The 27,861-nt window shown below is 43.1% G+C and overlaps 1 protein-coding gene across 1 annotated transcript in view; it reads right to left on the bottom strand.

Moving 5' to 3' along the window:
- Window positions 1–27,861, bottom strand: part of SLC22A23 (solute carrier family 22 member 23) — a 110,856-nt gene that overhangs the window by 17,012 nt on the left and 65,983 nt on the right. Inside the window, 4 exon segments of the mRNA XM_042049205.1 lie at window positions 525–627; window positions 6,124–6,213; window positions 12,694–12,821; window positions 18,275–18,443. Coding sequence (XP_041905139.1) covers window positions 525–627; window positions 6,124–6,213; window positions 12,694–12,821; window positions 18,275–18,443 — 490 coding nt within the window.

Genomic DNA, 27,861 nt, shown 5'->3' with positions numbered 1-27,861 from the left:
ACACTGTTCTGTGTGAGATCCTGTACATGATCTGGGAGTGCTGAGCACTTTGTAATCTGCCTCTGAAGACCCACCAAGCACAGCTGTTACACGAGGGAGCAGGCTTGTATTTACTGGCCAGCAACATCTTCTGCTGCACCGCAGACCTATCAGATGTAAACAACTTGAACTTGCACTCCTGTGGCATAAATGGTTTCACAACTCCCACCTGGGATGCCAAGCAGATGTCTGCATGCATGAGCACCTACCAGCACGTGGCCACACGAGACCACTGGTGACAGAAATGCACTTGCAGCACGGCACCTGAGAAGATGTGGTTCTGCTGCCTGAAACAGCCAGTGAGTTCCTCCACGTTTGCCATAAAAACATAGTTCCCTACAACAGCTGGTGTTTTTCCAGGATCATTTGTCAGAGACATTAGTGAAGGGTCCCACACTAGGAAACAGTGGAGCTCCCTCATCTCTTCCCATTGCTGCTCTAGTTCACTGACCACACAACTATTTAAACAAAGAGATTGGACTTACGAGTTCACACACAACACTACGATGTTTTTCCACAGGTTCCTTGTTCCCACCACTTTAACAATGCAGACTTTCTTCGGTCTCCTGGTGATTTCCTTTTCTAGCTCTGAAAAAAACAAATCAGAATTATCATTTCACTGAGGAGAGTGAGAAGGAGAACATTTACTTGTGAACTAAGATATTCTGAGGGATGTTCTGGAGAGCAGAACACAATTGATTACACTAACAGGAACTATAAAAAAGCTGAACTGCCTGCCTAAAGTCCAGCACAGGTTCCTCCTTTCTTCCAGGCTTCCCTTCACCTTCCTGGGGCAAAAGAACTGCCTAAGAACTCCTTCACACTCCAAACCTTCTCCCAGTTAAAAATGTCTATGGAAAATGGGAGCAGTATGGAGCTTGACCCCAACAAGCATGATAGCAAATTTCTTGAAGAACTTCAGGAGTCTGTTAATTTTCAAAACCCTCCACAGGGACTGCATTCATGGAGCTACAAGCTCTGCTGCCTTTGTGCAACGCATACCTAAAAAGCCATGGAAAGGACTGGAGCTCAGACTCATTTTTCATAGGAAAAAGATTCTTCAATCTTTTGAAGTTTGTTCAAATGCAGGTTTCAGGGTGAAGTGGCTAGGACATTATGTCAGCTCATCCATCTTCCACTCCACTCCCTTTTCAAATATTTAATTTTTTTTTCTGATAGATGTCCTAAGCATTAAGACATTTCCTTAAAGAGAAACCACTGGGCATCAGCAGCTATGGTGTCTCTGCATTTCAGAACTAAAGCCCCACCATGTCCTTCAAGTGCTGGGCAGCTTCAAGTTAACTTTTCGTTGCAATGCTGAAATAACACAAAAGCCTTACAAATGTTGCATCTGATACCCTTGTTGGCACGGGACAATAATGAAGGGCACTGCTTATTTCCCAATTATCATTAAGTTAGAGCTTGAACACCTACCTAAGCGTGCCAAAGTAGCACAGCACCACTGCTTCCAAGCTACCGGATCAGTGAGCAACAAGTCCAATAAAAGCAGGAGAAACTGTAGCTATAAAGAAGCATCACAAAAAGAATGCACTCCAAGAGTACAGACTAGAACTGTTTTTTGGGGCAAAGACTCGCACTGCTGCTTTCTAGCCTGACTGTGTTTAAAGGCAGCAGTGTGGCCCGGCTGTGAAGGGTGCACGTGTTCCCTTTCGTGCATATGCAATGAGCTCGGGTGTCCTCAGTTGCCCACACTGGCCTGCCCTGACCTCTGCCTTACTCTGCTGAATAGCAATTTCCTAAAGAGATGCAGGACAGGAGAAAATAAAAGCAAGCTGGTGGAGGGGAAGGGGAGGGTAAAAAAAAAAAAGTCACCAGAATTTACAAACTAAACAAAAACCACATTTGCCAGCTAATATTTGAAAAGTGCATCATAAAAATAGTAGATCAAACAAACACTATTTACATGCAAATACTTGAGCTATTCACTGCTCACAGGTCTCTCCTCATCTTTTCTCTAGAGTGGGAAGGCTTCCAACAAAAGCAGCAAAGGGTATTTTACATCAGTGATTGTACTCAAGCAGAATATTGCCATGCTACTTTCCTTACAACCTGATAATGGCCATTTCTACCCAGAATCTATGCAGCATGAAGCTCACAAACCCAGAAAAACTGAGGTGGAGCAACGGAAGAAATTGGTTAAATTAATATTTGTATTACAGAAGCCCTCTGCAGGCTCAGCAATGGATTGGGGCCATATTAAAATATAAGCAATAAAAAAAATGGAACCTAATCTCAAAGAACAAGGTCAAAATCATTTTTGCAGCAAGATTCTAGGAAGGAATAAATGGGAACAAAATAATTCAGAACAATGGAAGCAGTTAGATAAAACATAATTGTAAAGCCCATAACTGAGCCCAGGCCAAACCTTCTACAGCAAAAAAGTCAGAGCAAGCACTAGAAGCACAAGGGCTTTGAAAGGCTGTTGATGGGTGTATACTGTTTCAGCTGAAGGGCAAAAATGAAAATCACTCCCCAAACAACACATATTGCACAGATTTCATGTGGAAAAAAGGCTTCACACTCAAACTGTCTAAGAATGACCAGATCTGGCCTATAAGGTAAAACATCTCATCCTCTGACAGGTACCTATGCTATATTCTTTGGATTTTCTTAATCTGTTGGTGTTTTTTGTTTCTTGTTTCTCAGAGAAATTTTTGCTTTTTTCTTTCAGGACAGAGAGTAAATTTTATTGTAAATACATGCTTTATTGACCCACAACTTAATAAAATAAAGACAAGCAACACTTAAATTGGCTACACTTTTCTTTGGAACCAAACATTATTTTGCCCTCCACTCCTGCTTTGTTCATACATCAGAGGTTCCTATAATCCATATGTTCTTTATTTATTGTCATACATCCTTCTCATGTGCACTCTGCCCCCCTCCCCCCCCTTTAACCTTTCTCATACATCAGTGCTTCTGAACTAGTTCCCATCAGTGTTTTGCACTGAACTGCTCTTCTGCCCTCAAGTGAGGGCTCAGTTGGTTATGTGAACTGACAAACACCTCCTATTCCAGCTGCAGTGAGAGTCACACATGAGAGGGGTTCATCCCTTCTCTACCCTGTCTCATGCAGCAGTCTTTTTTCAGTGGACCCTTGCTTCTGCTTTCATGGGATTTATACTCCATGGATACATTGCAGCATTATACAAAAATTCCAGAAGTAACAGCATTACAAGCATTAAAAAAAAAGGGGGGGAAAAGGTGGGTGGGGGGAAAGAGGAAAACCAAAGAAAAAATAACCTGGCCTCAAACCTTACACCAAAGAATGGAAACAGAACCTGGCTTTTTAACGAGAGCCTTCTGGCTCTACCAGCTATTTACGCCTCCATCCATCTACAATGTTGTTAAAACTCCAAATCTAAATCACCTGCTCCAGATGAATGACTGTCTCCGAGTCTCCAACACCATCCTTCTTTCTGATGACTTTCTCCCTCCTTTGCTTCTATAAATACTAGTGAGATATTCACCAAAAATCCCCACTGTACTGCAAAATCAATGACTTGCAACAACCAAAATATCATTCCAACAGGAACAAATAAGCTATGTGACTTGCAAAAAAGTCATCAGCTACAGAACTGGCTCTCATGTAAGTGACCTGCTGTCTTTGGAGGGAGCCTGCGTGAAAGGACCTGCTCTGACTGTGATGAGCATCAGGAGAGTGACAGCTCTCAAGCTGACTGACTTCATAGGTCAAAGTTAAGGTATTAAAAGTCAAGCCAAAGCCTATTAAAACCTCATGGAAGGGAATTATTGCTCTCTCAGGACTAACACCAGAAAAACTCCTGTACCCCCAACTTATTACTTGATTTCACACTGAAGTCACCAATACAGAAGGAATTTGCATTAAATGTTTCAGTTTTGATTTACCAAAAGGGAGAGTTTGGAACATAAAAATATTTCTATCCATTTATTCAGAGGCCCCTAATAAGTTTTCCCATACTCCAGAGCGCACACACACTCTAGGCTTCCTATTCAGGGACTCAGTAGGAAAACTGTCAATAAGCTAACTCTTTATACCTCAGTGGAAATTAAAGCTATTCACTGGCAGTCTCATGGGAAGGGGAACCCTACCAGCTTCCATCTTGCAACGCTGCTGAATTCTCATGGGACACTCTGCATTTCAGAAGCATGCCTTTCCAAATCAGAAAGTATCTTTGAAGCCTTCAGATGAGGCCACCCATCTCTGCATCACTTGGCTTACACAAAACAGACAAAAGCGCAAATCAAGCTGCTGAAAAATGATGTCCAAAATGACAAGTGTCCTGTGGTGATGGACTTCTGCTGGATTTTTCTGGCTGCTAAACGATACTGTGAGTAGCTCTTTGAACATGAAAAGAGCTATGGAAACCTAACACAGAGGCTCAATCAATCCTGGAGCATGACAGCTCTGCAGCAGGAGGTGGACCAGTCCGAAACACAGAGCTGAAGCAATCTACTCTCAGGCAGACAGAGTTACTGGTACACAGGTTTATTTACACCTTCCAGGACTTTTGTCCAGCTCTCAAGTCATATACAGAAATTATGAAGTAGGTAAAATACTGACTGATAGGCAGAGAGCAATAAGGGATGGAAAATGGAAATCATAAGTGGATGGCAGGACACTAGCAGTGGGGTGACTCATCTTATTTAAAAAAAAAAAAATCTCATTTAATAACCTGAGTAGGGAGCTTGGCAAAAACCTCAGAAATGTACAAAAATAAGGTCTGCTGATGACAAAGTGAGGCATTACCTTATTATCAAACTAAGTAGAATACAAATGGGCCGTTAGAGGGAACTGGGTGAGCTTGAGATCCAGTGTGTGGCAAAAGCAAGAGAACATGTGAAACACAAGGCAGAATTCTCAGTGATTAAGGAATAATGTTTCTGGTGGAAGATCAGCAAAACCTGTGTTGGACTTGGTTACATACTACCTGAACACAAGTGACTATATGGCGCCAGTTTATTGCAGCCATGAGGTATTTGTAATTCAGACAATGAAATACTGAAATTCTCTTACAATTCTAGTCATCAGTATTTGAGAAACCAAAGCTCTGGGAAATCCATTTATAAAAGGAGAGGAGAAAGAGGAGAACTTGATCTCAGCACAGGAATGGGGCTGCTCTCTTCTCACATAGCATGAGAAAAAAGAGTTTTAAGATAGGCACAGACTGAAGGAAATGGGAAAGGGAAAAAAGAACAAACCCAGACAGCTATAGTGTATTTGAATTGAATGCTAAAATGTACCCACAGTAGAAGAGGAATATGGAGACTGGGATGGACTTCTGACAAAAGCTAATAAATACTAACAGCACTTAAATCGAACCTGATTTCACGAGAGCAACTCTGTAACTCTATGACTATAATAGCTAAGGACTGATTACAATGATTTATTTCAATCCTGTATTTCTATTTACATTCAAAAAAGATCAAAAAGTCAGACATAAGGTTGCTGTTGCAATCTTCAATTGCTCATGTGCATTACGATACAGCATTTAGATGACCACATATAAGTTTTTTCCCCAGAATGCTCGCTGCAGTCAGCCAAGGGGCAGGTGTTAATGACATTTCCACCTTTCCCATTCAACATGTGCCCCTCAGCCTCATTATCCAAACTTCCCAGTGAGAACCAAAAAAATCATAGATTTCCTTAGAGACATTCCTACAGCGCTGTCAGAATATACACGTATTTCATAAATTCTAATGAAATAATCTCTACCACCTTCTTGTAAGACTAAGAGCAAAGATTACTCCTGTTTTGCAGGCAGGGAGATAAAACAGAGAGGACTTGTGTCCAGAATGAGAAAAAATCATGCTGCAATACCTCTTGTAGGTGCCAATATAAATTCTCCCAGCTTTCTGCAAATCAAGCCCCAGAATTTACATGGTAGAGACAGACACTGAAGAAATTGTGATTAGTGACAGCACTGAAAGAGCCTGACTCCAGGGAAATCTCCATCATTGTACAAGAACATCTGTGTTCAGACCCAGAGAATGAGTACAACTCTTCAGGAAGTATTCAGCTACATTTCCCCAACACTGTCCTCTTTCCTTCTGCAACCCTCTACCTCATTCACTACACACCTTCCAAATTCTGCAACAAATGAGGAACAGACAACAGCTTCATTCCCACATCATCGTCCATCCTATGCACTGATTCGTCCATCCTATGCCCTGTGGAAAAAATAGGTCGTAATCATGTTATTAAAGGCTGTATCATCATGCCTTCATGCCAGGAGGCCAAGCAGGGGTTGCCCAGGCAACCTGACTTCTTGCACTTCCCAGAGCGTGACTTGTCAAAGCTTACATTCTTCTAACATCATCAACATTAAAAAAAACCCAAACAACACAAAGAGCACCTCCAATGTCCTTGTGTGGAGCTGTGGCCATCAGGAGGTTGCAGGTACCCACACGTGCATTGCTGCTCTCTGTTGTGGGAGCTATGGAGGGAACCTCAGCAGGCTGAGCAAGCAGGCTGGGAGCAGGGAGGTGTGAAACACACATTTTAGGAGCGGATTTTGCAAAAGAAGAGTTCTGAGACTGAATCCTGGGGCTTGACAGCTTGCTCTGGAAGGAGGGGGAAGCAAATGATTGCAGCCCCTTTGGTCTCCATGCTCTAGCTCTCCCCTGTTCTTCCTCCACAGAATGTTCTTCCTCCATTACTTCCCCCCAGCCTCTTGTTGCCTTTGCCTAAATCCCCTCCACCTATCTTTATTCTTTGCTCTCACAACTTCTTTAAGTCTCTTATTTCCTCTCTTCTCTGTCCACTGGTCCCTTCTTACTGCTCTCCTCTTCCACTTGGTTCCTGAGGTCTCCCCTCCCATTTTTCCTGTCCACATCCAGACTCACCAATCCTCTCCCCACTGATGCCTGTGGGCTGGGGAAATGCCAGCACCACTAGGGCTTGCTGCCAGCCCTCTGCACATTGTTCCTGCCCTGTAAAACTGGCTGCTCCGGGAGGATAGGTAGCACTGTGGACAAAGAGCCAAAGTGCCAGTGGGGCACAAATCAACAGGCTGGAGTGCAGCCCATGAGAGTCTGCAGAGGACTCAACTAGTGAGAAGGAGTTATTCAAACTGAAATAGAGGCTGACAGCCCCCTCTTATTTTTTTTTTCCCTTTAAATTTTCTAGCATACTTGGCTTTTCCCAGTAGCATCAAAAGGCACATTCTCAGTAGAGTGCACCCTTTTTCCCCTGTTCCCTCCCAGACCTGATACTGTCAGATATCACTACCACCCTTGCTACCACCCTTCCAATTGCCATCACCATGGCATGCATGGGCTCTCCTCTTCCATTTCCTGTACACCTAGCCAGGAGAAGAGGACCTAACTGATCAGTTTCATTCTTGTTATTCACTACCATGTACGGCACATCCTGAAAGAGTTGCACAAACTCCATCAGTTCCTGCTACTGGACAACAGGGGCCCAGCAGGAAAAACCCAGACCCTCCTGAAAGGTGCTTTAACATACAAGAGGGCAACAGAAAGCACGGGCTAGGCTTTCTTTTTTAATTTTGAAATAGAAATCTTTGTGGCTGACACATAGCCTTCAAACAGCACCTTGAACTGTTTTAACTACATTTCCCACATTCACCTGACCATCCTCTGGGAGCTGCATGGAACATTTAAGTTTGGCACCATTAAACACCCAAAAAAGAGGATCTGGCAAAAGAGGACATCTGGCAGGTTTGTACATCACAATCACACGGAATCACCTGTATTATGGTGCCAGGAAACTTGCTTTCCTTCTCCAGCTAATACACTCTTCATCTATCACAAGTTTCAAACCAGTAGTGTAGTGATAGGTGTGATGGTCTAAGGGCTTGAGTAAAGCTTTACAGGGAAAGAGACCGACTTTCAGACATAAGGCATTTTCACCCTTCCCTCTGCTATTTACCCAGTGGAAAAGGAAAAAGCATATAATTACATAGATCCAAGCCTCATGCTTAGGAAAAAAATATATATAGCAAAACAAAACAGAAAAATAGCTTTTGTTTAAAGAAAAGTCATGGCAGCATGTTGTTCAGCAGCAAAAAAGGTGAAAGATAATTATTTTTTTTTCAACAGAGGGAAACTCCCTGAAAACCACAGCTTTCCTAACTGCAATCCACACACATACACACACAGAGTACTGATCACCACTCTACCCCTTCATCCTCTCCATGCTGTGTCCTGCATGCTTAAACTGGCATCTATTTGGATGCTTTATCTTTGCTGCCCACATTTTGTGATTACATCAATATTATTTCTCCAAGCTTAGAAGGGAAGGAGCCTTGGGGAGGAACAGCTATAACCTCTCTGCCCACAGGAGTACCTCTGGTTTGTGTTTCCATGCTGAGAAGAGCAAAAAGAGAGCTTTGTTTTTTAGCCTGGTCAAGCAGTTATTTTTACGTTAAGGAACACCTGAAATGTCTCCCCACACAGGGGAAGCCAAAGAGAACCACACAGGTGTGGGTTTCCATAGAATCATCAGGTGTTCTGATGCTTCTGATGCTGATCCAGCATTGTCTCAAGCAGAGCATTTCCCAGGACACCCAAACATGGCAAACTTGGGCTCTGGTGCAGCCAAGGTCAGCTTGCAGCAGACAATCAGTTCCAGACAACAAACAGACCCTTCACTCCCACACAAAGAAAAAGGATGCATTCTATAAAAATAATGAAAGCCAGCTAAAGTGTAACACACCCTAGAAAGGTGTAAGGATGGTTGGTGCTTTGGGATTTCCAATGCCACTAAACACTCTTTTCTCCTCTTTGTTAAACAATCTTCATACCTCCTTAGCACTTATGTCACTAAGGTCAAAATTACTGTCCCACAGCTGGACTGAAATGTCCATTTGTTTCTTGTTCCACAGGGAAACAAAGAAGAGATGGTGAAGCTTTCTGAGAAACTGGTAGTGAAAAACCAGTGAAAATATAATTAATATTATCAAAATATTTAATTTGCTCATGATTGAAGCTGACTTTTTAGGTAATGCTTTGAAATATTTGTCAACAAAATTCAGCAAGCCTGTTTTAAAAATGTCATTTCAACACACAGTTGAATAAAAATAATTTCCTTGATGCAAAAACAGATTTTAATTTTTATTTGTAAAAGAGGACAAAGTTTAAAGCCAACTGGTGAAATTTTGAGTAAAAACATACTATGGATAATTTAACCAGGTCTAATTAGCACACCTATGTTTCTTAAGCATTAAAGAAGAAAATGCAACCACATAAACCCAAAAACCTCATTACAAAATCAAATTATTCCTGCCCAAAATCACAAGGTATACCAAGCACTCAAAAACAAAGCCACCTAAAGCTGCTGAGGAAAATGGTCCCTTTATGCAACCAACATCTGCCCTGGGACAGGCTACTGAAGATAAGGGCAATATAAATTTACAACACTCTAGAGTCCTATCAACATCCCTTGTCTCACTCTGTTTCCCATGTAAGCACACTCCCATTCCACCTTGCTGGCTGGGCATTGCCCATCAGCTGCCCACCCTCATTTCTCCTTGCAGGGGTTGTTATGGCAGCTGCCAGATCTTTCAGCTGCAGGTGGATCACTGTCTGGACTTTAGCTGTTGTCTTTAGAGACATCTCCCAGGAGAGCATTGGCAAACCACTTCAACCCAAAGGACTGTGAAAAACAGCAGATAAATTTTGCTTCCTTTTTCTTTCCCCCAACTTAACACATGGGCCACCTCCCCATGGAGCAAACAGGCCCTGCAGAGTGTTAGTGGCACTCTCCACTACGGGCAGCGTAGCCAAATAGATGAGCAAAAGATTTCAGCAGGCAGTGGAAATGGTGTGATTCTTCAGAAAGGAAAATCAGCCTGCTCATTGCTTAGAGAGCAATTAAAAATTAAATTTTCTTGCGTCCCAGAAATACTTCACCCTCTCGAATGCTGCTTCTTTTTATTATGGAACTCATATCAAGTACCAAAATAGGTATATATGAAACTCCCGTAACTCCTGTAATGATCTGTTATACTGGATACACTAATTTGACTGGTATGTATGAATAAAATTACAGTGAGATTTTCAGCTGGAAGGGACTGCAAGTGAGCAGTTTATCATTTAAATGCATTGGGAGTAATTCAATCACAGGAGGCTGTTACAACAATGCAGCGAGGAATAATAAACAGCAACACAATGGGCCCTAACTAGAGCAAAACAGTTTCCAGCCCTTTCAGATGGAAAACAAAGAATAAAACAAATCACAAACAGAAATCCCTCCACACAGATAGGAAAGCTCAACAATGGAGTTAAGGGAAAACAAGAGATATCTGCACCAGGCTCAATGGCATCCTTTCTCCCAGACAAGTACCAGCTTTTTACCCATTCCATGCTAGAGCAATTATGGGCATGTTATTATAGCACACAAGGCCAGAGAAATGGGTCCTCCTCCTTCCTGACCCACTGCAAGACACAAGGCCTGCAACCTGATCACATTCTTAATTCAAGAATCCTAGTGTTCTCCTGTCCTCACTGAGACCATCAACACCCCCATGCACCCAGAATGAGAGAGGTGGTCCTTCTTTCAGTAGTTGGATAGTTAATCTTATTTCATCCTTTGGATACTGCTCCTCTCTTACTCTCCTTGCAAAAATGCAGCTCCAGGGTTGCATCAGAAAAGCCTTAAAGTGTGGGGCGGCAGAAAGAGTTTAAAGAGAAAAAGCAAGGGAAGAAATAACAAAAAACACCAACAATATCCCAAACAATCTCATCAACAACAAGGAGGCAGAAATAACCATATTCTGAATAATTTACAAATTGAAAAAGGTGTTGTACTCACAACTGCTATATCTAAAGGTATTTGCAGTCAGACAATACATAGTATCAAGACGTGAAAAAACGCTCTGTTTTTTCACATGAAAGGGAGTCCCCTCCATAAACAGGAGTGTACTCCTACCATGAAACCGCTGGGAAAAGTTATCAGTCACAAATAATAGTCATAAAGCCATTTCAACATTTAGCATTCCTCCATGGGCAATATCATTATACATGGCTTAAATAAATCCCTCCAGCACACGGTTGTGTCTTTATTACTTTCCTTAGAGGAAACTCAGGTAATTTGTTTTTTCTTTCCACTAAAATACATTTTATTTCATCTGCAAATTCAAGAACCTGACTGACAAAAGCCAAATTTAGGAATTGGTTGGGAAACTCCAAGGCCAATTGTTGCCTCGGAGATCCATCATTTCTAAAGGTCCATCATTTATTCTGAGGAAGACCTGCAAAAATGAAGTGGGGGGCATGCAGATCAACAGGTTAGTGACCACTCACATACCCCTAATGCTTTTCAGAACTTTACCAGACAAATAGTATTTACATTGCAAAGCCATGTTGTGTGATGCAGATCGAGGAACCGTAACCCCAGACACACAATTAGATGCAAGCCAGCTAATTAACATCAGTGTGCCAACTGCCCCAAAAATCACACCAAAGGCCTGGGTATGTATAGCAGAGATTCTGAGCTCGGCTTCTTATCCCTTGTTGATGGAGACTACTTCATTCATTAGGCACTGATGTTAATGGTGACAGTTTTCTATCCTGGATGAAACCTGTTCCAGGGCTGACTGATGCCTTTTATGCCGACTGACTGAAACTGCAGTTACCCCAGAGACCTTCGACAAGGATCAGACAAGTGCACAAGCATCACTTCTACCCACTGGCAGAGATACTGACAGAGGTTTTCCTGCAGCCCCTGGGGTCAGAGCAGGTAGGGTTGGAAAAGTGGGGGAAGAAAAAGAAATGTTTCCACCGTTTTCTGATAAGTGGGTAGTCTGACACAGATTGCAAGTGACAGTGCAAAATGGGTGTTTATGGCGGCAGAGTCAACTTGTGAGAAGGAAAAGGGGAGCCTGAACCAAATCTGACAGGTGCACTGGTGAGATGAAGACCCAGAAACTCTTTGCCTTTGTTGTGATTAGACACACACACGCACACACACACACACACATACACACACACACAGAGTCTCTTCTGCAAAGCAACCTGCATGACAGGATCTTGGCTATTTCAGTGACAGTTCTGGTGATGAGGGGATCCAGCTCTTTCTAAAAGCATCACTACACCAAGGAATTGATAATTTAGACTCTCAAGCAAAAACTGCACCTTACCGCTGCTTCTTGCAGCAACCCCCCCATCCCTAAAGCAGCATCACTCGGATGACGCAGGAGAGGAAAGCAAAACAGCTCTTGGAACAAAGCTTTAAAGAGAAACTGTAATGTGGTTTAAGTTTCCCATGGGGCTGGCACTTTAGAATAGGGGGTTTGAGTGCTGCTGCTTCTCCAAACCAACAGAATAAGTGTTGGGTGATGGGCAGGATCCCAGCAAGCAGCTTCCTTAAAACACAGTTTCCAGAGGCACACAGAGCTGAAGGCGCACTCTTGTAGCTGTGGTAAAATTCTTCAAGAGATGTCTCTAAAGACACACGGCACTGCAAGACAAGGCTATAATTACTAGGACTGTTCAACAGGCCATGTAGTTTTTAACACAGTGCTGGAGTTTGGAATGGATTTTCAAGAAAAGCAGAATGAATGAATGAATGAATGAATGAATGAGATGATTTACAGGCAATAAATAGATAATTTAATTCTGGGTGGTAATGCCATGTGCAGCCTTTAGAAAAAAACTGGGGGATTTGTAGTTGTCTGTCCTACTCACCAGGCACCACTCCTTTGATGTCGCTTTCTGTGTTCATCCTGTTCTTGTGCGTGAACTGAAGGATCAGTTCTTTGGATGCCTCAAACTGTTGTGTAGCCATCAACCACCGAAGGGACTCTGGGAAAATACTTTAAAGAGGGAAAACAGGTTAGGACTGCTTCCAGGTTTCTGTCAGAGGATGAACTGGTAGAGTTTTAGCTGCTCATTTAACCACTCAGAAGCCATGTAGTTATTTCAAAATACAGAAGAATAACTTATGAAACAAAAAAGAGGGAAAACTGACTCGGAATGTGCAAATTAGCGATATTTGCTTTTACCCTGATTCACAAATGATAGAAGAACTATCCTATCACATGGAAATATGACACACTGGAATTTTGTAACATAGGACAGGTGCTCTGTCCATTAATATAACTTGAAAGAAGTGAGATGAAGAAGCAGCGCTGTCTGCAATAGACATTTGCTGCCAAGAAGGGAGTGAATGAGATGCGCAGTTTGCACATGGTAATTCAGACCAAAGAAAGAAAACAGCTGACAGAAGTAATTTGGGTTCTCTTTTAAAGACAGATGAAAGAGAAGAATTACTTCTTAGGACGATAAGCTTCCCCTGCTAAAGATAATATTATGTTAGTTGAGTTGCCTTAAAAATATATACATGCACACAGTTTAAAAAGTTCACTTTCCATCCAGTTGTTTCTTTCAAGAGCTGATATTAACCAGATTCATGAGCTTAACTCTTCCTTTTTTTCCAAATGAGTTTATTTTAATACGAAACCAAAAGAAATATGTAGCTCTTAGAACAAAACCCCAAAACCTCCCATACTTCTATAGGCATGAAAACTCTCAGATCTCACTCCAAGTATATTTTTTTTCACGTTAAGAGCCCGTTTTCACTACTCTTCAAAAAGACTTCACTAAAAAAAAAATTAACAACTACTTTTAGCTTCATATACGTAATATAACCTCAAATTTCCTGCACAAAGCACTGATCTTTGCTGTGGATGCTCCCCAGTTCTTATACTTCTAAGCAGTCAATTGCACCACTATTGTACTGTCTCCTAGGGTTGATACAATTTGGAAGACACCTTAGCAAAACCTCCAACTGAGACAGAGAAGGTATTTTTGGAAAAAGAAATAAAAAGGAGAGAAATCAGGCAGACTGCAGTCTCAATGATATCAGCCAATAAAAATATATAACAACCATGATGACAGCCATTCAGCTTGACAGATTATCTACTACCCCTTGTGCTGCACAGATGCTTTGGCATATTCTCCAGCAGAAAGTCTTGTAAAGCAAAAGCATTTTTTTGGAAGTACTAAGGACCTTTTGAATGCAAAATCTCTGCATGCTTGCCCCTGGAGAGGGTAAAGCCAGCCACTAGCCTAAAAGCTTCAGATTTTTAGCAGTCTGCTTACAGGTTCCAAGCAACAAGTCCTATGATGACCACCTGCACCAAGGGAAAGGAAAGGAGCCACAAGGATGGGCATCACAGGGTGGGAACAAACATGTCTTTTATCTACTGGCTCCTGCAGGTTTCTCAAACTGGAAGTGGTGAAGCCTAGCATTTTTCAGGTACTCCATCACTCAGCGTGAGCAGTGAGATGTTCCTTCGGGATCCTTAAAAACCCATGGGCTGCCTTGAGTCCAGGTCATCAGCCCAGTCGCATTCAATTAGAACCACCATGGTCACAAATTCTCAAGCAATGTAACACACCAAGTCTGGTTGCACCCAATGGACTCTCACGGCCAGAGTAGAAGTCCAGTCATATTCAGTAACTCTCACGGCCAGATGCAAAAGTGTCACTTATCGAGCAACAGGAATGCAGGTTCTTGGGTTGCTGGTGATAAATAGACAGTGGAAGCACACACCAGTACCTAAAGTATGAATAACACAGCCATTGATAGATGCATTAAATTGTGAGATGACTAAGTAGCACTAAAAGTATGATCACAAACACAAGCTTGCTCTTTGAATTTCCTGAAGAAACACTTGGTATTGCTGAGTGTTTGAGTCTTACACAACATGCGATAAGAGAGAAGACAGGTACAGCCCATCGATGGTCCCAGGATACAAAGGTGAAGTCTCCTCTGACCTCCTTCCTCAGTTAAGCTACATTTATAATGTTTTCTTTGAGGGAAAGGAAAAGGTAAACTTACAGTTGATGTCATTTCATGTTTAGGTTGGAATTCGGGTGACTTCAATCATTAGTAAAGGTGGCGGTGTGAAAAGTAGTACATATTTTCAAGCTAATGTGGTGAAGTTTAGCTTTTGGTCACCTTTTGGGTCATTCCTTTGGTTTACAGTTCCCATCAGCTGCATTGTTTTAAACAGAGCATGGCCACAACCCCTTTGTGCCACTCCATCCTTTGTTTCCTCTCTCCCTTGGAGGTGTACACCAAGCTCCCTCAACGTTCCTGCTCAAGGTGTGCAGGCAGTTTGTCCCTGGTGAACCACAGCCAATGCATGCACTCCTTCCTGCTGAACTCTGGTTTTCAGTATTTTCCTCACATAGCTGGTTGATGGTCTGCTACCTCCTCCATCAGCAAGGAAAAGGCCATGCTTTTACAGCTGAGGAAAAGAAAAGGGGGTGGGTAGGGTTATACATTCATCTCTTGTTCCACAGTTGCTGCTGCTTGGGAGAGGAGAGGGGGATGAGTGGAAGGCAGACTGGAGAAAAAGGATCCTAAGATTCAGAAATCCTAAGAGGAGAGAAGAATCCTTGACAGACAAACACCAGGAAGGTACCACATGTAGCTGGAAGGAGAACTGTGATTCTGTGCAGATGGATGGAAAATGGACACCCATGGAAAGATTGTAATGTGTTGTCAATTAGGGGTCTGTCCCAGGGCAACAAGCCCAGTTTTTGCAACTTTTTGTCTTGGTGAGGGTAAATCCTGTCTAAAAGCACCAGAAAAGAACCAACCACCTCTTCCCATTTCTCCAGTTTTCATCAGAGGGAAGCAGGAGTTTATTTCAAATTATTGATACCTTTGCTGACATTCATGGCATCGTCCTGTCTGGAGCTGCCTTCATCCAAGGGAGAGGAAATAAGGTCTCTGTATAACTGGAGCTCCCCTTCCCTTACGGCTCTAATACACGCACACCTGAAAGGAGTCTAACTTCTATTAACTTATCTTTATACACTTGTCACAAACCCCTGTGCCCATGTCGGGCTTACATGGGAGCCTTTCTGCCCTTCCAGAATGACCTAAGAGCCCAGTAGTGACGTCTGCTCCATACCTTTGTATCCAAGCCCATCTGCCCATCCCTCCTAGACAAATCTGCTGCCTCTCCCTTTCCCCCCATGCGTGCCCAGCTTCCCAATCCATTCAGCCATGCAACTTCTGGGGACTGTATAGCCTGCCATGGGCATGTGGCCTAAAGAAGAGCAAAACCCTAGGTGGGAAGAGGGCTAAGCCCCAGCCTGGAGGGGCAAACAGCACTCTCACAGCAGGAGATGGAAGCAAGGAGAGAAGAGAGGAAGAAGGAGGCAGTGCAGGGGCTATTTGCAATCTGTTATTGGACTCACTGCTTTGGGTACACGATGCAGAATTAACAAGCAGTGCAGTTTTCCAGTTCTTCTTTTATTACCAATCAGTTTTCTTCCTTTATCTGTAACACATGCTGGGGGCGCACGTTCCATTCAGAAGGAAAGAGAGAGGTAATAAAATGGTAACACTTTCCAGAGAATATGCAACAGATGGAAGTGAAAAGCCTAAGAGAAAAGCACATACTGTACTGACAATATAATTACATAGGCATCCCAACCAAGGTTCATTTCTGCAAATGGAAAAATCCTGGGCTGCGTTAATCCCGATCCTCTGGCTATTACCACTATTTATCTAGCTGCTATGTCCCACAATATGAGGGGGACTCATTTGCTTGGTTTGCCTGCCCTGCCCAGCTAAAAAGCCACAGAGCTCTTGCAGATTACAAAATAAATGTTAGCATTTCCTGTTGCTTTCAATGTCACCCAGGAACGACCTCTCAACAGGAATGTACGCGACCCTGCCAAAGCCACCTGAAAATGTGTGGCCTCCAGAAGAGGGAGGGATGTCTGCTCTCCATGCCATCCCCCATGTTCATTAGGCATCTCCATACTACTGTACCATCCTTATGGACACAAATATCTATAAACATCATGCTTGATATTGGGTTTTATCCAGTGGTGGACATCAGGCACTTCAGCTGGAGGGCATCACAACAGGAGGCTTTGGAGCAGACCAGCATGTGCATAACATACTGCAGGTATGGGAGGGGAGAACAGCATCACAGGTGAACAAAACCACTCTTCATTATTCATCAAGATTAACACTATCAAGATGAGGCTATTTAAATGTTGTATGTTGGAATACAGGGGTAACACCCCCACCTCTGCTGCCATTATCTTGCAAGGGACTTGTAACTCTCCTGAGTGCTGCATTTTGCCCATGCTGAGGCATGTCTACCTTGGGAATAAGCAGTGAAATCCCCACTGAGGGTTACCACCATCAACAGGGGAGGGCTCTGTAAGAAGTTAACACAAAAATATAACTGTTAAAAGTTCTTGCATACTGTAACAAGTTTTTACATGTTGTAACTTGTCAGGCATTACAACTAGCAGCCTAGCTCACCATGGTACATAACAAGCTTGGTCCTGCACAGAGTAGTGGCCTTTTTCTTCATTTTTCTCAGTGCACAACAACTAAATATTTTAGACTTGCTAGTGTTATTTCTCAAATTAATGATCTAGCATGCTCTTATTGTTATGGTTTTGTACAACACTGCTCTCATAAGTCTCTGTTGTCTTATGCCACCACTGCATGTCACTATTAAGACAGAACAACAAATAAATAGTTTTTGGAATGTTTATAAACTCACGGTGGGGATGGACATGGCACTATTCCCAAGGTGAAAGCCATCCTACTTCTCCCAGGATAGCCATACCAACACCACAGTGCCACAGGCAGAGAGGAGTGGGACCAGTTGGGAGCAGGGAATTCCTTGTAGGAACAATCCTGAGCCACTGCCTGGCACAGCCCAGCCATCCAGACTTCAGCAGAGCATGTGCTAATTTGGGCAAAATCAAGTCTAGTTCAGGGCTGATTACCTCACGCACACAAAACATCCAAGTGTGCTTGTTCCAGGGCTGACAGATGTTATTTGTAACTTTTCTTGGATCAAAGACACCAAACAGTGTCAGTCCAGAACCACAACATAGGTATTAAGGGAAAATACAGCCATGCAGTCACAATCTGACAACAGCTAGGCTGGGATGCATCCTCTCAAGAACTATTTTAGCCTTTAAAGGGGAAGTGACAGCCAGAATAATAACAAAATGCAACTTCACCTTAGTGAAAGGGGACTATCTCCCACATGCCCACCGTGCTGCAGGATGTAGTATATGTGCACACTACAGCAGATTATAAAGTTACTCTTTCTTATTTCAAAGTCAAGCCTTTGCAGAAGGTGAATGGAAGAACAGAGGGAAAGGCTCATATGTATTGTGAAGCACACACATTTCCCAAGAGCGGAGCATCTCCCAAGTCGAGCGTCAGGAGCTCGCTGTCTTTGACCTGGCAGGAGGAAGAAATACTTACACCCAGTAGAACAGCATCAGCAGGAAGGGACAGATGATGACGGCCTGGAGGACCTGCCAGTCCCTGCAGAGGGCAGCCAGCCCCGGCATGAGGAACTGCCCTGCCATCTCGATGAAGCTCGCCACCATGGTGATCATGAACCGGTGCCCGGGAGGACACAGCTCTATCCCTGAAACACAGAGCACACAGACAATCAGCCCCCCACCAGCAAAGACACCCTCAAAACATTTCTAAGAAACTTCCAGGGAGTTCATGTCCTTCAGGAGCTTCGGTCAAAGTTATGCAAAATCAAATAAATTTTGCTTCCTCCCATATTTAGGCTCTAGAGAAGCCCATTAACAGGTGTCTGGGGTGCAAACATTGCCATTTCCATATACCTGCTGTATCCTCATTGCCAGAGTTCCTTCAGTCTCTGCCTAGGGAAGCATTTTACCAAGTAATAAGGTATTTATTTTTAAAAGGGAATGTAGAGTTAAACACAAGCCAAAGATCTTGGGTCATGCCTTTTCACACTTCTCAGAGACACCACCTGCCTTTCCAAACAGTTTGCTGGGAGGCAGAAGAGCACAGCTCTCAGCAGGATGCAGGCTCTCAGCTCATACGGGATGCCACCTGCCCACAGCTTAATATGCTCCGACTCAGCCAATTCCAAGCTGGATTTTGCTGAGCGTGTTGTTTCTGGGTTTGCTTTTCCCAATAGCTTATCTTGATCAACTTTCAAACAAGCCAACCTCCCATCTGTCTTATCCTGCCCTCCATCCTTCCTTTTGCTATGGGGCAGTTTACCATCATCACTGGCATCTTTGGTTGCCTCAGCTGTCTTGTGACAAGAGAGTAGATAAAACTCAGTTTAGTAGATAAAATGTTTCCTTAAACCCTGAATTCTGGCTATCTTTTATTCAGTCAGAAAATGAATTTATCAGAATCACAGCCTACCAACAAAAATTTAAAAAGTCACAGAAGAAACAGCAAACACAAAAATTGGACTGGCTTGTGGAAATTTTTTCACCAGTAAGATTGCAATAGAAGCCTCTATTTCATATTTCCCATTTGCCCACATCCGCTTGCACAGACTAATTCTTTAGCTCAATAAACCTGCCACAAATGTTGCGTAGCACTTATTGGAATGCTGATACAGAAAGAGGCTTGTAAACATTCGTGATATGTTGCTGTCGGCATTGTTGTTTTTCTATGGGGTGTTCCCTATGGTTGTTTTAAACTAGAATTCAATGGTTATTAAAATAGCAACTGAAAAACTGTAGGAAAATAGAAAGAGATGACAGCTGCTTCTCCATTCACTCTCTAATCTGCAGCTTGTCAGCATATATCACTGTAACACAGATTTAAACTAACCGACCAGGAACTACCTTGTAGATCAAATGTAGGATTAAACACAACACGTGCTCCCTTTCTTTACAGCCAATACAAAAACTACCAATGGATTTTTGCCAATACAAAAGGAAAATATATCTGTTGTCAGGCAGCCCAAATTTTCATTAGCCTAACCACAAACACAGCAGCTTTGGAAACAAAATGGGGAGAAAAAGCCCTCAAAGACTCTTGTATGCTATAAAAGGCTTTTACATTTTAATTTGGTAAACAAGATTAAAACACAGAGCTCCTTATGACATTAATATGGTTTCATTCTTACTAATGAAGTACCTCAAGCCTAGGCAATTTTTTTTGTTCTATGCAAAGAGATCACTTCCGTTTTATTTCTCTAATCTCGAAATAAAACTGCTTCTGTTTGTTTTTTAAACCTTAAAGTCACACTCCAATATTCCTTCATTAAGTACAAGGTTGAGTTCTGTTGCTACAGAAATGGGAAGTCTGCATTAGATACGTAAGGCTTTGTCATTTCAATTGCATTGCTCAGGTTAGTATCAGGTAAAAATAAAAATAACCAAGATATCAACTTTTATATAAAGTCAGGAAGAGGTGTCCACATAATAGAAGTATATTTTTTAAATCACTGGTGCGCAGTAAAAAACTCCACATGCAGCAGTTATTCATTGTATAGAAAGGATATGGCTTCAGAGATTGTTTAGCATCTATTTTCTTCTCTGGATTATCACATGCATATGATCAATTTCTGCCCTTTCCTCTAAAAAAGCTGGAGATGACAAAAAAATAATCTCTGCTGTAGCTTGACTTTCAAGCAACAGCAGCAGCATGTGAAATATCACCTCTCTGTTGAAATGTTCTAGGTATTAGGACAGCCTACTGACTTTCCAACATATCTGGCTTCAATTTTGTATAAAAAAAGATTCAGCACTGCAGTTTTTAGCAAGCATCTATCAGTCAACCCTTTCCCACCTCTGCAGCAAAGCCACTCTCCACAGCAGCTGTGCCCTAGCAGCAGGAAAGGCATCCAGTTGATGCTCACACTGAGGCCTCCATGCACCCAGGCACGAGGCCTCTGTGGCCGCAACAATTTCCACCCTGTTCACGTGATAAAACTACCAGCTCAGACAAAATCACTACAAGACTGAGATCAGCTTTACCCACCCATGGCAAATCGAGCAAGCAAGATCCAGCTTCCTGAATCAATGAAAAAGTTTCCATCTCAGTTACTTCGTGGAGCATGGAGCAAGCCCTTGTCATACACGCTAATCATGGAAATTATCATCAATACCAGAAACTCCCAGATACATCCATTTGCTCTACTTGCAAAATTTTGTGTGGGCAAGGAGACACGCATGTAAAGGATTCTGCTTCCTTGCCCAGCATTTCTACTCTATGCAGCTCAGTCAGAGCAGCAGATCCAACTCAGAGACCTAATTTCCCTAAGTCCCTGGCAAGTGATCGTACAGGCAAGTTAAAACATGCATGCAAAGCAGTCCTGCAGTACTTGGGCAGTGAAATCAGGCATGCTCAGGACACATGGGACAGGCTCTCTCACAGTCAATAGGCACTAAGCAACAGTGGACAAACAAGCTGGACCCAGACAACCCCTGTGGCAAAATTACTCCACACACAACCCAGCCTGAGGGCAGCCGTCTTACCCCAGGTATTTTCCAGACCTGGGCCCCACAGGCATCACAGGCACAGACACTGAACACACGAGACTCACTGCACAGCATATACCTTTGGCTGGGAAGTGTGGAAACCGGGTCCTGGGGCCAGACATGTTATGCCCATGAGCTCTCAGACTTGTTGGGGTGTGAGTGAGGGAGCGAATGAAAAACCTCTGCAGTGCCCCGGGGACTCAGCCCCACTGCCTTGTGCAGAAGGTCACTGCCCTGGGCACCAGCAGAGAGAGGCATGATAAAACCACAGGTCGGACACCAGGTTAAACAATGCGAATGCACCAGCACTGGAGACAAGAGGTACAAGGACTTTGCATCAGAAAGGGCAAACTGTCTTTGCTAACAGCTTCTCTCCCTGGCACTGGGATGGATAAACTGGGCTGATATCATCCTTTACAACAGTTTTTCAGGCAGCCTCTTCTGTAAAAGAAGATGGGAAATGGAGATAAAATCACTTAAATATGCCACAGCCTGACATCTGAAATGTTATCCTCTCCCCTTTCCAGCTGGCTTTTCTGTCCCATCCTCTCCACCTGCAGCTGTGGAAGAAGCAGTCTATGAACATACAGACAGGAGACTGGAAAGAACTGCAGTATCACTAGGTTAACATCAGCTCATGTTGCCACACAGCATGGCACTGCGTAGCCCACCTCCTCCAAATCCCACCAGGTAAGCTGTCACTGCCATGGAGAGACTAAGAGCCACATCCTGTCCTTTCTCACTTGATCTTCCACTTGCACACTGGTAATGATCTGTTTCAGATTTCCAAAACCCTCTCATTTGTCTTAAAAGGCTGACATTTATTCTTAGAATATTTGCACAAGGATGAAAGGCAAACAGTTTTATTTAAAGACAAAAATAAAGAAGTTAAGTCATTTGCAAACAACGTGTCAAGAGGAAAAAGAGGCCACACTGCACTGCCTGAACAATTCTCTACCATTCACTCGCCCATCTCCAGACCCAAAACACAAAGCAATTCTTGTTCTGCAGCCCAAGTGTTAGCTGCATTTGAAACCACAAGGTAGCAGCTTTTTGTGCCTTTCCAGTTTTCTCTCTTTGCCCAGTTTCCATCTGTGAGCCACCAAGACTGTAATTATATAGGAGTATCCCTTAGAGAAAATGGCCAAGACAAAGCATCTGAAGTCTGGCCAACAGCATTCACACTGAAAAAATCCCCAAGGAGACAGTCTGATTCTAGATTCAAATTCACATTTGCACATTTTATTAAAAAACCCCCAAACAAAATCCCCCAATTTCTGACAGTTTCCCCCATATTACTGCACACCCAATACCCTTAATTTAAGCACCCCTCTAAGATGTTCCTCTGCTCCAAAAGGGAGGAAAATAATGAGACTCAGGTGAAAGACACTCATAATTTGAGAAGAATTCTCCAGCAACACAGCTTTAGGTGTAAAATGTGGGACACCAGAAATTCCCAGTGACAGTAACATACTACAGCACCAGGGCTGTGTTTGCCTCAGCCCCAGCAGTTGCTCTGCTCAGCCAAAAATCAAGTGCAGGATGTGACCCTGAGAAAGAATTTTGCATTTTGGACTCTGCTTTTCATCAGAGCACAAAAGGAAATAAAAAAAAAATCTCTAAGAGAATTTAGTTTCCCAAGCTGTTCAGCACCTCCAGCACGTCCCACCACCTCCATGCTCCCTGAGGTCACCCCTTTGGCACGAGGAACCTCTGTCACAGTGATCTTGAAGACTGCTGGGAGGTCACCCTGTCCCTGCTGCTGCTGTGTTTCCTAATTCCCACCAAGCTCTCTCAAACCTCTGGGACCTTGTCTTCTTCCAACACTCTCTGTGGGATTTGCCCTCTGCTGTAAACAAATCATCTCAATACTCCTAGAATAACATGGCCCCAAAGCCAGCTTTTGGCTAGCTGATCAGATAAATTTGCAGCAAAAACTATCAATAACTCCCAGACAAGGTCGCAGCTGGCTGCTAGGGGGACAGGAAAATAAAATCCAGCATATTTGCTTATATACACAAATTTCCCCTTGGTTACTAGACACAAATTTCTAAGAGCTGCAAGCCCTACCTGTGGGCTACATACACTTCTCATCTCTCAATCACCACACTTGTGATTCAGTCCTGGCTGAAACGGCCCAGGCTAAGCCAGCACTCACTCCTGGCTGAGTTTAGACAAGGAACACATCATCTTGATTGCCTTTGCTGTCACCAGGAGGAAAGAAGCATCACATGTAAATACAGTTTATTAGGGAACAGCAAATGAAGTAACTCGTGGAAGTAAAGGTTATCACACACACAGCAGTGCACAGACAACCACCAATTGATGTAAGCACAGGACAGAGACAGAGTGAAAGGGAAGGAAAAATCTAATATCCTCTCTGGAGAAATCCAATCCACTTCCAAGCAAAGAGAACAGTAATAGACTGAACCTCCAATGGCCGAGTAAGAAAATAGTATTATTTTCCCCCAACAGCACATCAGGACCGAAGTTACTCTAAAATACATCTGTGAAGTGACACAGGTGCTCCTTCAAAGGTACTTTTCTACACATCATCGGTTTGGTGAGAGTTCTTTCAAACACATGCTAGCCCACCATTTAATTAACACATTTAAAATGTGTCAAATCAGTCGCCTGTGCACTGACATAAGCTGAGCTGATGGAGCCGTCAGGCTGGCACCAAGGCAGGCAGCCAGCATGACACCTCACCAGACGTGCAGGGGCACACTTAATTTCTGACCTCAGTGGATAGCCTGGATCTACTGGATGGAGCCATCTTGATGGGGAAATATGTACTCAGAACAGATTTCTTTCTTACCAAAATTAGATCAGATGTTCATTTGGTGTGCAAGGACCAGGATAGTGCTAAAATTTGCCTGATGCCAGGCAAAATACCCTTTAGATACACTATGGGGCCTCACAGAGAGGCATAGCATGAAAAAAGTAAATATGGCTACACCTCTCATGCACAATCCAACTAAAACACAAGGTGCAACTTTCCCTCTCTTTACTTTCCACATGCCTGACTCACTCCTGTAAGGCACAAATGAGCAACACACCATCCCTATTTCAAGCCTGGTACTGCTCAACTGGGTCAGGATATTTTAGGAGAAGCTCTCCTCTGAGTTGTAGACAGTCTGTAGCTACCCACAGGTGGAGGGTTTGGACCACAAACACGGAGCCAGGTTGGGTTCAATGCAGGGTGTTTGCTTAATCCTCATTACCTCAATTGCAGGAGCTGTGGACTTCCCGGGCATGATGCATATGCAGCTGAAAAGGGCAGGTCAAGGGTGACCTTGACTTCTCCAGGGACAGGAGACCCTGAGCAGAGGCTGCCTGGCCAGTGTGTGGGATGCAGAGATGTCTGCAACCATGCCCTGGTTGCAAGCTGTCTCCCAAGGAGCTTCAGTGGCAGAGAAAGAAGCACGTGTCATTCCTCTGCTCCTGCCATGGCATCTGTATTTGCCAAATTTTACATTGCACAAGACAAACAACATCTTACAAAACAGAAGGCTTGCTGTGTAAGAAACCTTTAACACACCATGCTGCCTGCCATTCACAAAGTAATAAACCCAAAGAAATGTTAAATCACATTTTAGGTACTGCAGTTGCCATTTATCCTACTTCCAGAGGAAACAAGCAGCATCTCTGCAGCTCCCAGTCAACAGTGACTTTTGGTGACAGTTCCAGTATGTGAATAACAGCATTATGAAACAACACAAGGAGAATGCCCCTGGAAACCCAATCAGCAGTGACAAAGAGCATGAGAAATGAGTAGATACAGAACACACTAATTTCAGTATTAAGATGACTTAATTTAAATGAAATTAAAAAGTGATTAAAAAGCTTTATCATGACAAACATTTCTATATATGTTAATTGCCCTCTATAAAAAAATTCTCATGCACCTCCAGTCTAGAATTTCCTACCCCCCTTAAGATACTCTCCAAACCCATATAAATATTTGTTTTTTCACAAAACTCTTTCTTGTTCCAAAAAAGTGGCTTTCTCTAAAGGAAATGCACAATCAGTCATAGCAATGTTTTGCAAACGTAACACCTCTGCTCTTCTCAACAGCTGGCACCTTTTCTCTTAGCAGGATCTAAATCATTACTGGCATCTTTTTGACAGGAGTGTATGAGAGGAGCTGAAACAAAAACTGGTGTGAGATGTATCAGAGGAGCTCATTTTCTTTGATGCTTTAGTTGAAAGGGATCTGCATCTGTATTTGTTAGTGAATTTTTAACAACATTGTAGCTACTTAAAGTAAGAACAGAGAAGAAATTAAATAGTTGGAAATCTGCACATCTCTTAATTTACCAACTGGCAAACAATATTCCAACAGCAGCTGTTTCAAAAGCTCAGTTTGCAACCTCCAGATGGATGATGATCCTCAAAGAAGCAGGAACAAAGACTTAACAGCCTAACACCTTGTTTCAGGTCTATTAAATGCTTCCCAGCTCACTGAGACAGCAGGGCAGCCCCTCTCTCTGCAAGCGCTGGTCCCACGTGAGGTGCTCCTCCAAGGAGGATTTTTTCACCATTACCATCATGCTGTTGGATGAGTGAATAAATGCACTGAGCCCTGGATTTGAGCACATTCTCAGCAGAACTGCATACTGCTAACAAGAATTTGACACGGGAAACTTGAGTTGGTTGCAGCCTAGCTTATCAAACAGAAAAGACAAGCATGGAAGAAAACTAAATGGAGGACCAAGAAATGTACTTGGTGCTTTTTAGGTCATAATAAAGCTCTGCCTGCCCTGCACCCCCTCCCTCAGATCAAAGGGAGACAGCTCGTCTGAAGCACTGCACACCCAGAGGCACAAGCCCCGGAAAGCATCTTGCTCCTTTCACTTGTGTCAACTTTAAAACAAGCCCTCCATGTGCTTACATACACAGAGTCTAAGCAAACATTGGGTGCTGTTTATTAACCTCTCATAAATACAATTGTAACCCCATACACATGTGCATATATATAAACACACACACACGTGCATATTTATGGATACGTGTAACATGTAGATATAACTGTAAAGGCAAAAGCCCCTAGCTCCTTTTCCTCCCCTGATCCCCCTGTGATGTCAGATGCAATCAGTGGAAATTAGGGTGATGCCCTGAACAACCCATTCCATCTCAGAGGACCTGAATTGCTCAGGTGGCATCACCATGTCGGAGAGAGCCCAGAACACCGCAGTGCTGGCTGAAAGCATGCACTGAGGGCCAGCAGAAGTGCCGGCGATTTAATCAGAAGCAATTAGTGAGCCTCTTTGTGAAAGGCTGTCACACATTTGGCCCCCAGGGCACCCTCGTTTTAAAAGATTTATGCCACGCACTCTGGATAGATATTTAATGAACACTGTGAAAGGGGACCTGCAGGGATTCAGAGCCAATGGGCTGCTATATTTTGGGTGCTTTAAACAACACATGCATTCACTAGAGAAGGAGGTGCCACTCAGACTAAGGGGTGACTTTTGCATTAATAATTCCCTGTCTCTGGGGTTCAGCATTAACCCTGACACAGGTCTGGGGAAGGCAGAGACAGGCAGACAGACAGAATGGGGATGCCCGCCCTACAAGAGAGAACCATGCCAAACACTGCACACCACCACTGTGCCTGAATAAGCACAGGCAGGATAGCCCCTGGTCAGGCCTCCTCTAATTTTAAGCCCATGAGGATACAAAAAGAAAAATGAGGCTGTGGTAATGTATAGGTGGTGAGAAAACTCCTCCGGATATAAAAGCAGATGGTGCACAGTTAGAAGTAGTACAGATATTACTTTTTCCCTTCCGTTTCCCAGTGAGCTTTTATCTTCCAAGTAACATTCCCATAAGGGAAGAAAAAACATTCTAGGGCAAAAAGAGGAAAGACCAGTGAAGATTTCCTTTTGGTCAATAGATTTTAAAGGGAAAAAGATACGACATCCTACCTTGGGAAAAAACCTGCTTCCTGTAGCAATGAAAGTTTCATTTTTCATTCAAATCAAGTCTTAAGTTTTTAGTAACAGGCTTTTATTCCTTATGTGAAATGCATTATCTCTATGCTGTAGAGAACACTTTCCACCCCTCTGTGCACACAGAGTGCTCTGTACAGTGGGGTCTGCTTGTGGCTGGTTTGTGGGCACTTCTGCAGCAAAGAGCATAATTCAATGGGCTCAGTGACAGTGCACAAAACTTGTCAGGGAAAGAACACTGCCTTTCCAGTCCTCTCCAAGCACATCTCTGTTTCAAGCCAAGGGTAACTCAGCAGGCTAACACACCTGTAGTTGCACACACAGAGAGGTGAGCACAGTGGAATATCCCTCAAATGCTGCTGTCACATACATAATTAAAATGACCTTGTAATTGCCAAAGCTTAAATATTCCTTAAATTTCTTCCTTGCTGTCTTTACAAATACCATGTGTGAAAACTTTTTTCCTGTTAAGTACCAGAATTCTTTGATTTGGTAAAATCTGACAAGACGGTGAAGAACAATAAAAAGGGAACTGGCATTACAACGCCTCCAGCATCTCATATCTCCATGTAAATTGCTGCGCTAAGGATATCTGTGCAATACCAAACCAGACCACCCAAAAACA

The sequence above is a fragment of the Corvus kubaryi genome, unplaced genomic scaffold (assembly GCF_017639235.1).
Source record: "Corvus kubaryi isolate FWS band 111438036 unplaced genomic scaffold, C.kubaryi_AGA036_p1.0 69, whole genome shotgun sequence".
Lineage (NCBI taxonomy): Eukaryota > Metazoa > Chordata > Aves > Passeriformes > Corvidae > Corvus > Corvus kubaryi.
Note: the sequence above shows the minus strand (reverse complement) of the source record. Positions and strands in the feature narration are given on the sequence as shown.